This window comes from Sceloporus occidentalis, unplaced genomic scaffold (assembly GCF_023333645.1).
Source record: "Sceloporus occidentalis isolate IW3139 unplaced genomic scaffold, rSceOcc1.0.p SCAF_4, whole genome shotgun sequence".
NCBI classification, from domain to species: domain Eukaryota; kingdom Metazoa; phylum Chordata; class Lepidosauria; order Squamata; family Phrynosomatidae; genus Sceloporus; species Sceloporus occidentalis.
In genome coordinates this window covers 91,227,987-91,240,236 of record NW_028316984.1, presented here as the reverse complement: position 1 = coordinate 91,240,236, position 12,250 = coordinate 91,227,987, and the positions used below count along the sequence as shown (strand labels likewise).

Genomic DNA, 12,250 nt, shown 5'->3' with positions numbered 1-12,250 from the left:
GGGTTGCTTTTTTGGGGGTTTTTTGCTGTTTGGGTAACATGCTCTGATGTGTGGATGATGGGTTAGAGCTGCTGGGTTGCTTTTTTTGGGGTTTTTTGCTGTTTGGGTAACATGCTCTGATGTGTGGATGATGGCCTAGAGCTGCTGGGTTGCTTTTTTTGGGGTTTTTTGCTGTTTGGGTAACATGCTCTGATGTGTGGATGATGGGTTAGAGCTGCTGGGTTGCTTTTTTGGGGGTTTTTTGCTGTTTGGGTAACATGCTCTGATGTGTGGATGATGGCCTAGAGCTGCTGGGTTGCTTTTTTGGGGGTTTTTTGCTGTTTGGGTAACATGCTCTGATGTGTGGATGATGGCCTAGAGCTGCTGGGTTGCTTTTTTGGGGGTTTTTTGCTGTTTGGGTAACATGCTCTGATGTGTGGATGATGGGTTAGAGCTGCTGGGTTGCTTTTTTTGGGGTTTTTTGCTGTTTGGGTAACATGCTCTGATGTGTGGATGATGGCCTAGAGCTGCTGGGTTGCTTTTTTGGGGTTTTTTTGCTGTTTGGGTAACATGCTCTGATGTGTGGATGATGGCCTAGAGCTGCTGGGTTGCTTTTTTGGGGTTTTTTTGCTGTTTGGGTAACATGCTCTGATGTGTGGATGATGGGTTAGAGCTGCTGGGTTGCTTTTTTGGGGTTTTTTTGCTGTTTGGGTAACATGCTCTGATGTGTGGATGATGGGTTAGAGCTGCTGGGTTGCTTTTTTGGGGGTTTTTTGCTGTTTGGGTAACATGCTCTGATGTGTGGATGATGGGTTAGAGCTGCTGGGTTGCTTTTTTGGGGGTTTTTTGCTGTTTGGGTAACATGCTCTGATGTGTGGATGATGGGTTAGAGCTGCTGGGTTGCTTTTTTGGGGGTTTTTTGCTGTTTGGGTAACATGCTCTGATGTGTGGATGATGGGTTAGAGCTGCTGGGTTGCTTTTTTGGGGGTTTTTTGCTGTTAGTGTGGCATGCTCTGAATTGGGGATGATGGGCTTCATTTGCTGCTTTGATTTCTTCATGGCTGTGCTGTTTTCAAAGTGTGGTGTGAGACTTTTAACACTTTGGCTATGGTCACATGTGGCCAGAGACTCTCACCATAGGGTGGCATTTTCTTATTTGGGGTTTTTGGCCTTATGGGCTTGTGTTCTTGTGTGCTTTGGCCATGGCTGTGATGATTTGAGAGTGTGGGGTGGGACTTTTGCAAGTTTGGGCCAGAGAGTGTGACCATGGGGGTGGGGGTGGTTTCCAATTGTGGCTTTTGCTCAGTGCCTGTGCCTTTTGTCCTTTTTAGGCTTGAGCTACAGTATGGCTCCCAAGCCAAGCGGTGAGAAGAAGAAGAGGGCTCCCTTGTCCTTGGAGGACAAGAAGGACATCATTGCCAAGCACGAGAGGGGCGTGCGCTTGGTGGACATTGCCAAGGAGTATGGACGCAACCCATCGACGATTGGCACTGTCCTCAAGCAGAAGGAGGCCATCAGAGCTGTTGTGGCTCCAGCGAAAGGCGTGACGACCATCGCCAAGCAGAGGACACCGAAGCATGAGGAGATGGAGCGCCTGCTTCTCCTCTGGATCAAGGAAAAGGAGCGAGTCGGGGACACTGTGACCACCTCGGTCATCTGCGAGAAGGCCACCGCCATCTACGAAGACCTGGCCAGCAAGGAGGCAGGCGAAGGAACTTCTTCGCAGGAGGAGCCAGCCACCCCGGACTTCAAAGCATCACGTGGCTGGTTCGACAGGTTCAAGAGGAGGACCGGGATCCACTCTGTCGTCCGTCACGGCGAGGCGTCCAGCGCAGACCACCAGGCCGCTGAAGCATTCGTCGTCGCGTTCAAGGCCATGGTGGAGGAGGAAGGCTACGTCCCGCAGCAAGTCTTCAACTGCGACGAGACGGGCCTCTTCTGGAAGAAGATGCCTCGCCGCACCTACATCACCCAGGAGGAGAGGAGACAGCCAGGCCACAAGCCAATGAAGGACCGCTTCACACTTGCGTTGTGTGCCAATGCCAGCGGGGACTGTAAGGTCAAGCCCCTGTTGGTGTACCACTCCGAGAATCCCAGGGCCTTCAAGGCACACAACATCCAGAAGGACAGGTTGCCAGTGATGTGGCGCTCCAATGGCCGCGCATGGGTGACACGCCTCCTTTTCGTCGAGTGGATCAACAGTGTCTTCGCCCCGACAGTGAAGCGGTACCTGGAGGAAGAAGATTTGCCCCTGAAGTGCCTCCTCCTCTTGGACAATGCTCCTGCGCACCCGCATGGCCTGGAGAAGGACATCCTCGCGGAGTTCTCCTTCATCAAGGTCCAGTTTCTGCCACCCAACACGACCTCCCTCTTGCAACCCATGGACCAGCAGGTGATCGCCAACTTCAAGAAGCTGTACACCAAGCACCTCTTCAAGCGTTGCTTCGATGTGACCGAGAGCACACAGCTGACCCTTCGTGAGTTCTGGAAGCAGCATTTTGACATCGTGGTGTGCTTAAAGATGGTGGACTTGGCCTGGCAGGCGATCACCAGGCGCAACCTGATTGCTGCATGGAGGAAGCTGTGGCCTGATGCTTCTTCCTTGGAAGGGTCACAGTCCGAGGGTGCTGAGCCAGGTGAAGAGGAAGAGGTGCACGAGATCGTGTCCATCGCGAGGTCCCTGGGACTCGACGTGGACAACGAGGACGTGGAGGAACTCCTCGAGGAGCACAACGAGGACCTGACAACAGAGGACCTGAAGGCCTTGGCGGCGATGCAACACTCGGCCGTGGACGAGGACGTGCTCCACTTCGACAGGGGCCAGCAGGAGGAGGCTGCGGGGGCATCTTTGCCAACGGCAGACATTAAAGACATTCTGAGGCAATTCCACAATGTGGCTTCCTTTGTGGAGAAGCACCACCCTGAGCAGGTGCTCACCAGCCATGCCATTGCCCATTTTGATAATGTCTGCCTTAGCCATTTTAAGAACCTGCTTAAGGGCCGGCAAAAGCAGACATCCTTGGACCAGTTCTTCCCTAGAGCGGGAGAACCGTCATCCAAGAAGGCAAAAGGTGACCCTTAAAAAAAAGGTGACCCTAAAAAAAAACACCAAATTCTTTTTAAAAAAATGGTTAACTTTGTTAAATTGGTGGCATTGGCTAAATTGGCTGAATTGGTTAAATTGCTTGAATTGGCTAAATTGGCTGAAGTGGTTAAATTGCTTGAATTGGACAAATTGGCTGAAGTGGTTAAATTGCTTGAATTGGTTTAAATTTGGCTTTTTGGGCTGCCCCTCTCCTCCTCCTCCTCCTCCTGCCTCACTCCGAGATGCCAGGACCAGATGCCAAGACCAGCAAAGATAAGAAAAACACTTTTGTACTGTATGGTCATGGCTGTGATGTTTTCAAAGTGTGAGATGTGTTTGGCCTTGATTTGATGTGGGCCAGAGAGTGTGACCATGGGGTTGCTTTTTTAGATTTGGGGTTGCTTTGGTCATGGCTATGATGATTTGAGAGCTCCTCCTCCTCCTTCTCCTGCCTCACTCTGATGCCAAGACCAGCAAAGATAAGAAAAACACTTTTTTTCTTTATCCTTTAGAATGGGCCTGACCATGGGGTGGCATGTTCAGATTTGGGGTTTCTGGCCTTTGAGTTTGGGTTCTGGGGTGGTTTGGTCATGGCTGTGATGATTTCAAAGTGTGAGATGTGAGGTTTGCATGTTTGGCCTTGATTTGATGTGGGCCAGAGAGTGTGACCATGGGGTGGCATGTTCAGATTTGGGGTTTCTGGCCTTTGAGTTTGGGTTCTGGGGTGGCATGGTCATGGCTGTGATGATTTCAAAGTGTGAGATGTGTTTGGCCTTGATTTGATGTGGGCCAGAGAGTGTGACCATGGGGTGGCATGTTCAGATTTGGGGTTTCTGGCCTTTGAGTTTGGGTTCTGGGGTGGCATGGTCATGGCTGTGATGTTTTCAAAGTGTGGGCATCGATTTTTGCAAGTTTGGCCTTGATTTGATGTGGGCCAGAGAGTGTGACCATGGGGTGGCATGTTCAGATTTGGGGTTTCTGGCCTTTGAGTTTGGGTTCTGGGGTGGCATGGTCATGGCTGTGATGTTTTCAAAGTGTGGGCATCGATTTTTGCAAGTTTGGCCTTGATTTGATGTGGGCCAGAGAGTGTGACCATGGGGTGGCATGTTCAGATTTGGGGTTTCTGGCCTTTGAGTTTGGGTTCTGGGGTGGTTTGGTCATGGCTGTGATGATTTCAAAGTGTGAGATGTGAGGTTTGCATGTTTGGCCTTGATTTGATGTGGGCCAGAGAGTGTGACCATGGGGTGGCATGTTCAGATTTGGGGTTTCTGGCCTTTGAGTTTGGGTTCTGGGGTGGTTTGGTCATGGCTGTGATGTTTTCAAAGTGTGAGATGTGTTTGGCCTTGATTTGATGTGGGCCAGAGAGTGTGACCATGGGGTGGCATGTTCAGATTTGGGGTTTCTGGCCTTTGAGTTTGGGTTCTGGGGTGGCATGGTCATGGCTGTGATGTTTTCAAAGTGTGGGCATCGATTTTTGCAAGTTTGGCCTTGATTTGATGTGGGCCAGAGAGTGTGACCTTGGGGTGGCATGTTCAGATTTGGGGTTTCTGGCCTTTGAGTTTGGGTTCTGGGGTGGCATGGTCATGGCTGTGATGTTTTCAAAGTGTGGGCATCGATTTTTGCAAGTTTGGCCTTGATTTGATGTGGGCCAGAGAGTGTGACCATGGGGTGGCATGTTCAGATTTGGGGTTTCTGGCCTTTGAGTTTGGGTTCTGGGGTGGCATGGTCATGGCTGTGATGTTTTCAAAGTGTGGGCATCGATTTTTGCAAGTTTGGCCTTGATTTGATGTGGGCCAGAGAGTGTGACCTTGGGGTGGCATGTTCAGATTTGGGGTTTCTGGCCTTTGAGTTTGGGTTCTGGGGTGGTTTGGTCATGGCTGTGATGATTTCAAAGTGTGAGATGTGAGGTTTGCATGTTTGGCCTTGATTTGATGTGGGCCAGAGAGTGTGACCATGGGGTGGCATGTTCAGATTTGGGGTTTCTGGCCTTTGAGTTTGGGTTCTGGGGTGGTTTGGTCATGGCTGTGATGTTTTCAAAGTGTGGGCATCGATTTTTGCAAGTTTGGCCTTGCTTTGATGTGGGCCAGACAGTGTGACTTTGGGGTGGCATTTTCAGATTTTGGGTTTCTGGCCTATGGGCTTGAGTTCTTGTGTGCTTTGGCCATGGCTGTGATGATTTGAGAGTGTGGGGTGGGACTTTTGCAAGTTTGGGCCAGAGAGTGTGACCATGGGGTTGCTTTTTTAGATTTGGGGTGCTTTGGTCATGGGTGTGATGATTTGAGAGCTCATCCTCCTCCTCCTGCCTGACTCTGAGATGCCAGAACCATCAAAGAGAGAAAAAAACTTTTTTTCTTTATCCTTTAGAAAGTTTAGAATGGACCTGTCAGTCATTGTTAAGATCATTAGAAAGTTTAGAATGGACCTGTCAGTCATTGTTAAGATCCTTAGAAAGTTTAGAATGGACCTGCCAGTCATTGTTAAGATCATTAGAAAGTTTAGAATGGACCTGCCAGTCATTGTTAAGCTCTTTAGTGCCTCAGGCAACTTGTATTGTAGGGTACTTAGCTTAATAGGCCTCTATTGTGACTTTGTTTTGACTTGCAGGTTCAGTCTGAGGTCATGGAACGCATTAGTTATTTTCAATGGGAAAAGCGTTTCGGGTTACGAAATTTTCGGCTTACGAAAGGAATAGCGGAACGAATTAATTTCGTAACCCGGGGTACCAGTGTATCTTGATTTCAGTAAAGCCTTTGACAAGGTCCCCCATGACATTCTTGCAAACAAACGAGTAAAATGTGGGTTAGACAGTGCAACTATTAAATGGATTTGTAACTGGCCAACCAGCTGAACCCAAAGGGTGCTCACCAATAGCTCTTCTTCATCCTGGAGAGAACTGACCAGTGGGGTATCACAGGTTTCTGTCCTGGGCCCCGTGCTATTCAACATCTTTATCAAATTTGCAGATGACACCAAATTAGGAGGCATAGCTAATACCCCAGAGGAGAGAAATGTAAGGTACTGCACTTAGGGGGAAAAAATGCACAGATATAGGATTGGGGACGCCTGGCTTAATGAGACCACATGTGAAAGGGATCTAGGAGTCCTAGTAGACCACAAATTGAACATGAGTGAATCATGTGATGCAGCAGCTAAAAGCGCCAATGTGATTCTAGACTGCATCAATAAAAATACAATGTCTAGGTAAAGGGAAGTAATAGTGCCATTCTATTCTGCCTTGGTCAGGCCTCACCTAGAATACTTTGTCCAGTTCTGGGCACCACAATTCAAAAAGGATGTTGAGAAGCTGCAGTGTGTCCAGAGGAGGGCAACCAAAATGGTGAAGGGTTTGGAAACCATGCCCTGTGAGGAGAGACTTAGGGAGCTGGGTATGTTTAGCCTGGAGAAAAGAAGGTTAAGAGGTGATATGATAGTCTTGTCTAAATATTTGAAGGGATGTCATTTTGAGGATGGAAAAGCTTGTTTTTTGCTACTCCAGAGAATAGAACAATGGATGCAAATTACAGGAAAAGAGATTTCACCTCAACATTAGGAGGAACTTCCTGATAGTGAGAGCTGTTCGACAGTGGAACACACTCCCTCGGAGAGTGGTGGAGTCTCCTTCCTAGGAGATCTTTAAACAGAGGCTAGATGGCCATCTGTCAGGGATGCTTTAATTGTGAATTCCTATATGTCAGGATGTTGGACTGAATAGTCCTTGTGGTCTCTTTCAGCTCTATGATTCTATGATGTTAAAACCTTTTGTCCCTACCAAATACTCCATTTAACGCCATTTCCTTCCCTTCCCAATCTGATGTTAAAACATTCCCCTCCAGAACTAGGTGTGTTTGGTAGTTGGGAGAAGTCCAGAGAGGGAGGAGGAGGCAGGGAAGTGTTTTCTTTTGCTTTATCTTTTACATCTTTTGTTACAAGACCCTAAGTTTTACCCTTGACTTATCCACGGGTCCCATCAAAATCCATAATTTTGGCCCTAAAACCTTCCCTTAACTTATACATGAGGTCAGCGTGTACATGAATATATACAGCAATTTCAAGGGTTCCTACATGTTAAAAAGGTTGAGAAAAGGTGGTGGAACCTATATTATACACAAACATGGCCTCAGTCAGCTCCAGAATGGCTTACAGTATGAACTTTTCAAGGATCTGCTACTGAAGACAGTTCAGAAATTCAGAAGTTCTAATATTTAACATACTCAGTTGGATCCAGAGTCTTTTATTCTATGGATGGATGCACCTCTGCACAGACTTCTGATCACTCGTGTGTGTGTGTCTGTGTGTGTTGACTGTCCCTCCCTCTGTGGCCTCCAGCACCAACTTCCCAATTGTTCCAGAAGTTGCTACAACCCCCTCCTCTGAGAGCAGACTGTGGAGGATAAGAGGGAATTGGTGAAGGAAACCTCCTACTGACACGCATCTCCTAGATTCAACCCATGGTTTTACATTTTCCTAAAGGGTTGCAGCACTGAACATTTTTAAGAAAGGGAGTACAGAAATATTTAAATAAACATAAGTAAACAAGATAATTTGTCTAAAAAACTTCAAAACAACTGGTACCTGAAACAGTATTTTCATTTTTAACACACATTGTCATCCTGAGAAATCTTATAGAGAAGGACAGCCTACAGGGTTATCAAACTAATTGTACCAACTAAAACTGAAGATAAAATACTTTGAAAGAGTCAAACTGGTGTATTTTGGAACTTCATTTTGGCATTTCCATCAGGGGCCATCGGTTGTGTGCCTTACCTGTAATAACTCACCTGCAACATACCTTCTTTGGAGTTTAACATTTGGCTGCATTCCTGCTCTTTGGTAGATTCTCCCCTAATTCTCAATGAGCTTTGGGCCTCTTTAGCTCTAGAGGGAACATCTCAGTGTACTCACTTTGGCTCCTAATAAAAAGGAAGCAGAAAGCTCCCTAAAATTTAAAGTATTATTTTTTTAATTAATAAAAAACTTCCATAGACACGGACCCACATGACAGAACATTCATGTTTAGCTATATTTTAGGGAAAGGAGCAGGAATCCAGCCAAATGACCTTTTTCAATCCCTAGATAAGTAAATTTATTTCCTGAAAGGAAACCTTATATCTACAATCTTTTTCAACTATACATTCTCTCAGCCAAGCCTAGCTACCTACTAGTGCCATGAGGATAAAATAGGACTGCAGTTGTTATGAAGATAAAATGGGGAATACCTTGAGCTTCTTGGGTAATCAAATGTAACAAAACCAACCTCAGACAATGTAAATAAAACAGAAATATAATGTGTGGACACATTTTACGCGGCTTCCAGTTTACGCAGAAGCCACTTGGGAGGGAAACAATGGCACGTGTGCCCATGGTGCACTTTTGCCGCTCCACCACATGCACACGCCCCATTATTTCCTATGGGGATCAAGCATAGGCGGATTTTCCCTTACGCGGGGGGATCCAGAACGGATCCCCTGCATAAGGAGATGGCCCACTGTATAAAACTTTGTTACATACTATAGAGTTTCAGAATTTGCAAGTTTGACTGGTCAACTGAAGGGGAAAAAAGCTAAATGCATGATCATTTTAATCCTGGAATATGTCACTCAGACACTACAGAGTAGAAGCTCCCAATTCTGTTTGCAAGCTAAGCAATGAAGAACACACAAAAGGTGCTTCCTATCATGTCTTGTCTGCCTCTGGTCTCTTACAAATATCAGGACTGCTGGTATTTAAGTTGTCTTGAATCCCATTTTTGGGAGAAAGATGGGATATAAATTCAATGAATGAATAAGCAAGCTCCATTTTATCCCCATGAGAACACTGGTAGGTAGTTTCCCCTCTGGAGAAAACTGGAACATACTTACAAGAGAGCAAAAACAAGACTCAGAGCCATCCATTTGTGCTATGTTGGATGTCCTTTGTCTCCACAACCCACTGGACTGTCTTCTTAGATAGAATTAAGAGGACTCAGGTGGGTGGGAAGGCAAAGACCTCCAGTCAAGTTCTTTACCCAAGAAGCCTGAGACACAAAATGAAGCAACTAGTCTCCTCTTCTCTCTTATGTTTTTCCAGCCCTTTCTAGAAATTGCCTTTTTGCACACCATCAACTCATTCCCTACTGAAGGAATGCCTTGAAAGGGTGCCTTGAGTGTTATAAATTTCAATTTACCAGTAAACTCCTGGCAACCATTGGACATTCTCCCCATTAAGCTTCTCCATTTAGCCTCCTGCCTCCCTTGTCTTCCTTGTCCTCTTGTTCTCCGTTGAAAAGCATGGTGTGTAGGGATGCAAGTTAATCATTTTCAAAACTAAAGAGGAATGCGGTTTTCCAGGTGATGAGGCAGGACTGAATCCCTGCCCTAAAACTCCACAGACCTCAAATGCTGAGCTGAAATTTTCTTCCCCACATTCCCTGCTGCCCTCTCCCCCTTTCCTCTGAATTCATGCGTAGACTTATCCCCTCAACTTGGCCAAGGCCACTGTCAGTCCCACTTTGCCCTCCTCTGCTTAGGGCTCCCAACTGCAACAGAATCCCACAGTCCCAGTATTCCATCTCAGACCCTCTTAAAGGGATATTGCCTTAAAATGGTATACTAGCTACCTGGGGAATAATCTGAAGCCAGTGTGGGGCCTTCTTTTGAGCTAGTGTGCTATAGTGGTTTGAGTGCTGGACTAGGGCTCCTGGAGACCAGGATTTAAATCCCTCCTCAGCTGGGGAAAAAACTCACTGGGTGACCATGGGAAAGTCACATTCTTTCGGCTGAAGAGGAAGGCAACAGTAAGCCTCATCTGAGTAAATCTTGCCAAGAAAACCCTAGGATAGTGTTATTGCAAGTTGGAGTAGACTGGAAACCATGCAGCAGTGACAACAATAAGGCATTTTAAAAGAAAACAAACAACAGAGCTAAAGAAACTCTCAGGGTGACCATGGGAAAGTTGCACCTCCTCAGCCTAAGAAGAAAGCAATATCAAGCTTTTTCTGAATAAATCAACAAAATCCTAGAAGTGTCACCATGAGTAGGAGTAGACTGGAAAGCATGTAACAATGGCATTTCAAAAGAAAAAGAAAAAAAAAGAAACAGAACGAAATGTACCCAAAGAGGGCATGACAAGGACCTGTATGCACCTCACAAGTATACTACACCTATGTGCTAAGGGTCATAACTCAAAGGGCTCCTGAATGTTTGGACCACAAATCTCACAGTCCCTCATCACTGCCATGCTGTGCATGGCTGATTGGACCTATTTGCCAAAACATCTAGATGGCCAAACATTTTCCATCCCTGATTTAAATGTGCAGGTGAATATGTGTAACCCAGCATTGATGTTGGTGTTGTTGTTTTTTTTTTTTGGGGGGGGGGGGAGACGCTGTTTTGTTTCAACAATCTCAGCATTTTATATAAGAGGCCTAAATGGGCAAAATTAATAAGAAAATGAGGAATGGAAATAAGCAAGCAGCAAAGTACTTTTCACAGGTTAGTCTTAACTAATTCCATCCTTTCCCTTTGATATAATGCGTAACTTACCCAAAGAATTGTGATATTCTGCTGAGCAAGCAAGTCAACTAATGAGTGTGCTTACACATGTGTATGTGCATGTACATATATATAAATATTAATATTAACATTAACGATATCAATCTAATATTCAAAGGATTAACATTTACTATTACTTAGCATGAAATCACATGCTAAGAAACTTTACATTGATAATCTGCAATTTTAGAAAAAGTATCATTTCTGGGAGATTGAGAAATGAATGGAAAAGTTGTAGCTTATCCAATACTAACTAAAGATTGGTCATGATTTGAATCTTCTCTTCGTATCATGCACAGCACTGAACATGAATTTACAATGATTACAGAAAGAATTGGGCCTTCAATGCTTAAGGCAAATCAACAACAGGAAAAACCACAAGCTAAAGGTGAACTTTCCTGCAGTGGTTCTGGCTTCTCTCATTTTGCACAATAAAGGATCACCTGACTGGCCTTACCCAGGAATCCCCACAGCAACTGGCCGAGCAACAGGGCGATGTGATCTGAGAGCTGACTGAGAAAGACCTCTTCTTTTGGTGCTCACTGGTGAGTTTGGAACAGGAAGCTCTTCATTACTAAAGTGAAAGAAACACAGATGACTATCGGCATTCAGCTGATCTAAACCTATCTACTCTTGTAGATGAAACTTTAAAAAGAGACTGATATGTTATCAAATTTATTAGAAGAGACTTTGAAATGGAGGTAAAGCTTGCATGCACAGGATTTATGCAGTAACGAAATGGATGGACTTCAGTTTGATCTAATTCTATTTCAGTTCTGTTTTAGTGCCATTATTCAGAGCAGGATAGGTTTCTCTTTTAAAATGTGACAAATGCCAGATTAGTAAGGAGGCAACTTTTTATGCACAACTACGGCTTGGTACAGATCGGCATTTTGTGCCGGCCTGGGGCTGAAAGTATAGCTCACACGCTCCTGGGCCCTACTGTGCGCCACGGGCGCCATCTTGGCACACCACTGTTTATATGGGGTGTGCAATGGCGCTGTGCGCGACGCACAAGCGGCACCATGCACAGGGAGCACCATGAGGGCGCAACGCGACCCTTATGGCGCTCCTGTAGCACCGGCAAAAGAAGCTCCTTTTCAGGGCTTCTTTTCCCGGTGGGTTGGGGGTGTGGTGTCTAGTTGCCATGTCCCCAAACCCGCGCATCCAGGGGTGGCACAGAGCTGCTCATTTTGGGCTGTCTGTACAGCCCCAAAGTTTTTATATCTCTGGTCCAAAATAGGTCAGGACATTTATACTGGTTGCTGTGAATACAATATGACTCATAAGCTGGATAGAGTGAGATCACACCTCCACAAAAGCACTTGAGAAGTGACAAAGATTAGCATAGAAATCTCAAGAACAGTTACACTACAGCATATTTAGGTCAATTAGATGCAGCATCAAAAAACCAAAGGACAATGAAGGAGAGTTGCACTCAGCATTTCAGTGCTGAGTTGGAAGATGTCAATCTTTCTTTAAAGCAGGAATGAGCAACTTCCAGGGCTTTGGGAGAACACATCGACAACTCAACCACCATGGATCACACACACATAGTTGCCATTACAGTAAAAAGGCTCCATGTATTTCCCTTTAAAATAAGGGACATGGGGAGCATGCATTCTATTTTAAAGAAAATAAGCATTATTTTCCCAAC

The 12,250-nt window shown here is 45.7% G+C and overlaps 1 protein-coding gene across 8 annotated transcripts in view; it reads right to left on the bottom strand.

Annotated features, from left to right (window-relative positions):
• Nucleotides 1-12,250, bottom strand: part of PHRF1 (PHD and ring finger domains 1) — a 79,977-nt gene that overhangs the window by 13,811 nt on the left and 53,916 nt on the right. For all 8 annotated transcript variants that reach the window (XM_089520867.1, XM_089520874.1, XM_089520873.1 and 5 more), the window contains one exon: nt 11,051-11,167. In XM_089520867.1, the coding sequence (XP_089376993.1) occupies nt 11,051-11,167 (117 nt within the window). The remainder of the gene's footprint in view (nt 1-11,050; nt 11,168-12,250) is intronic.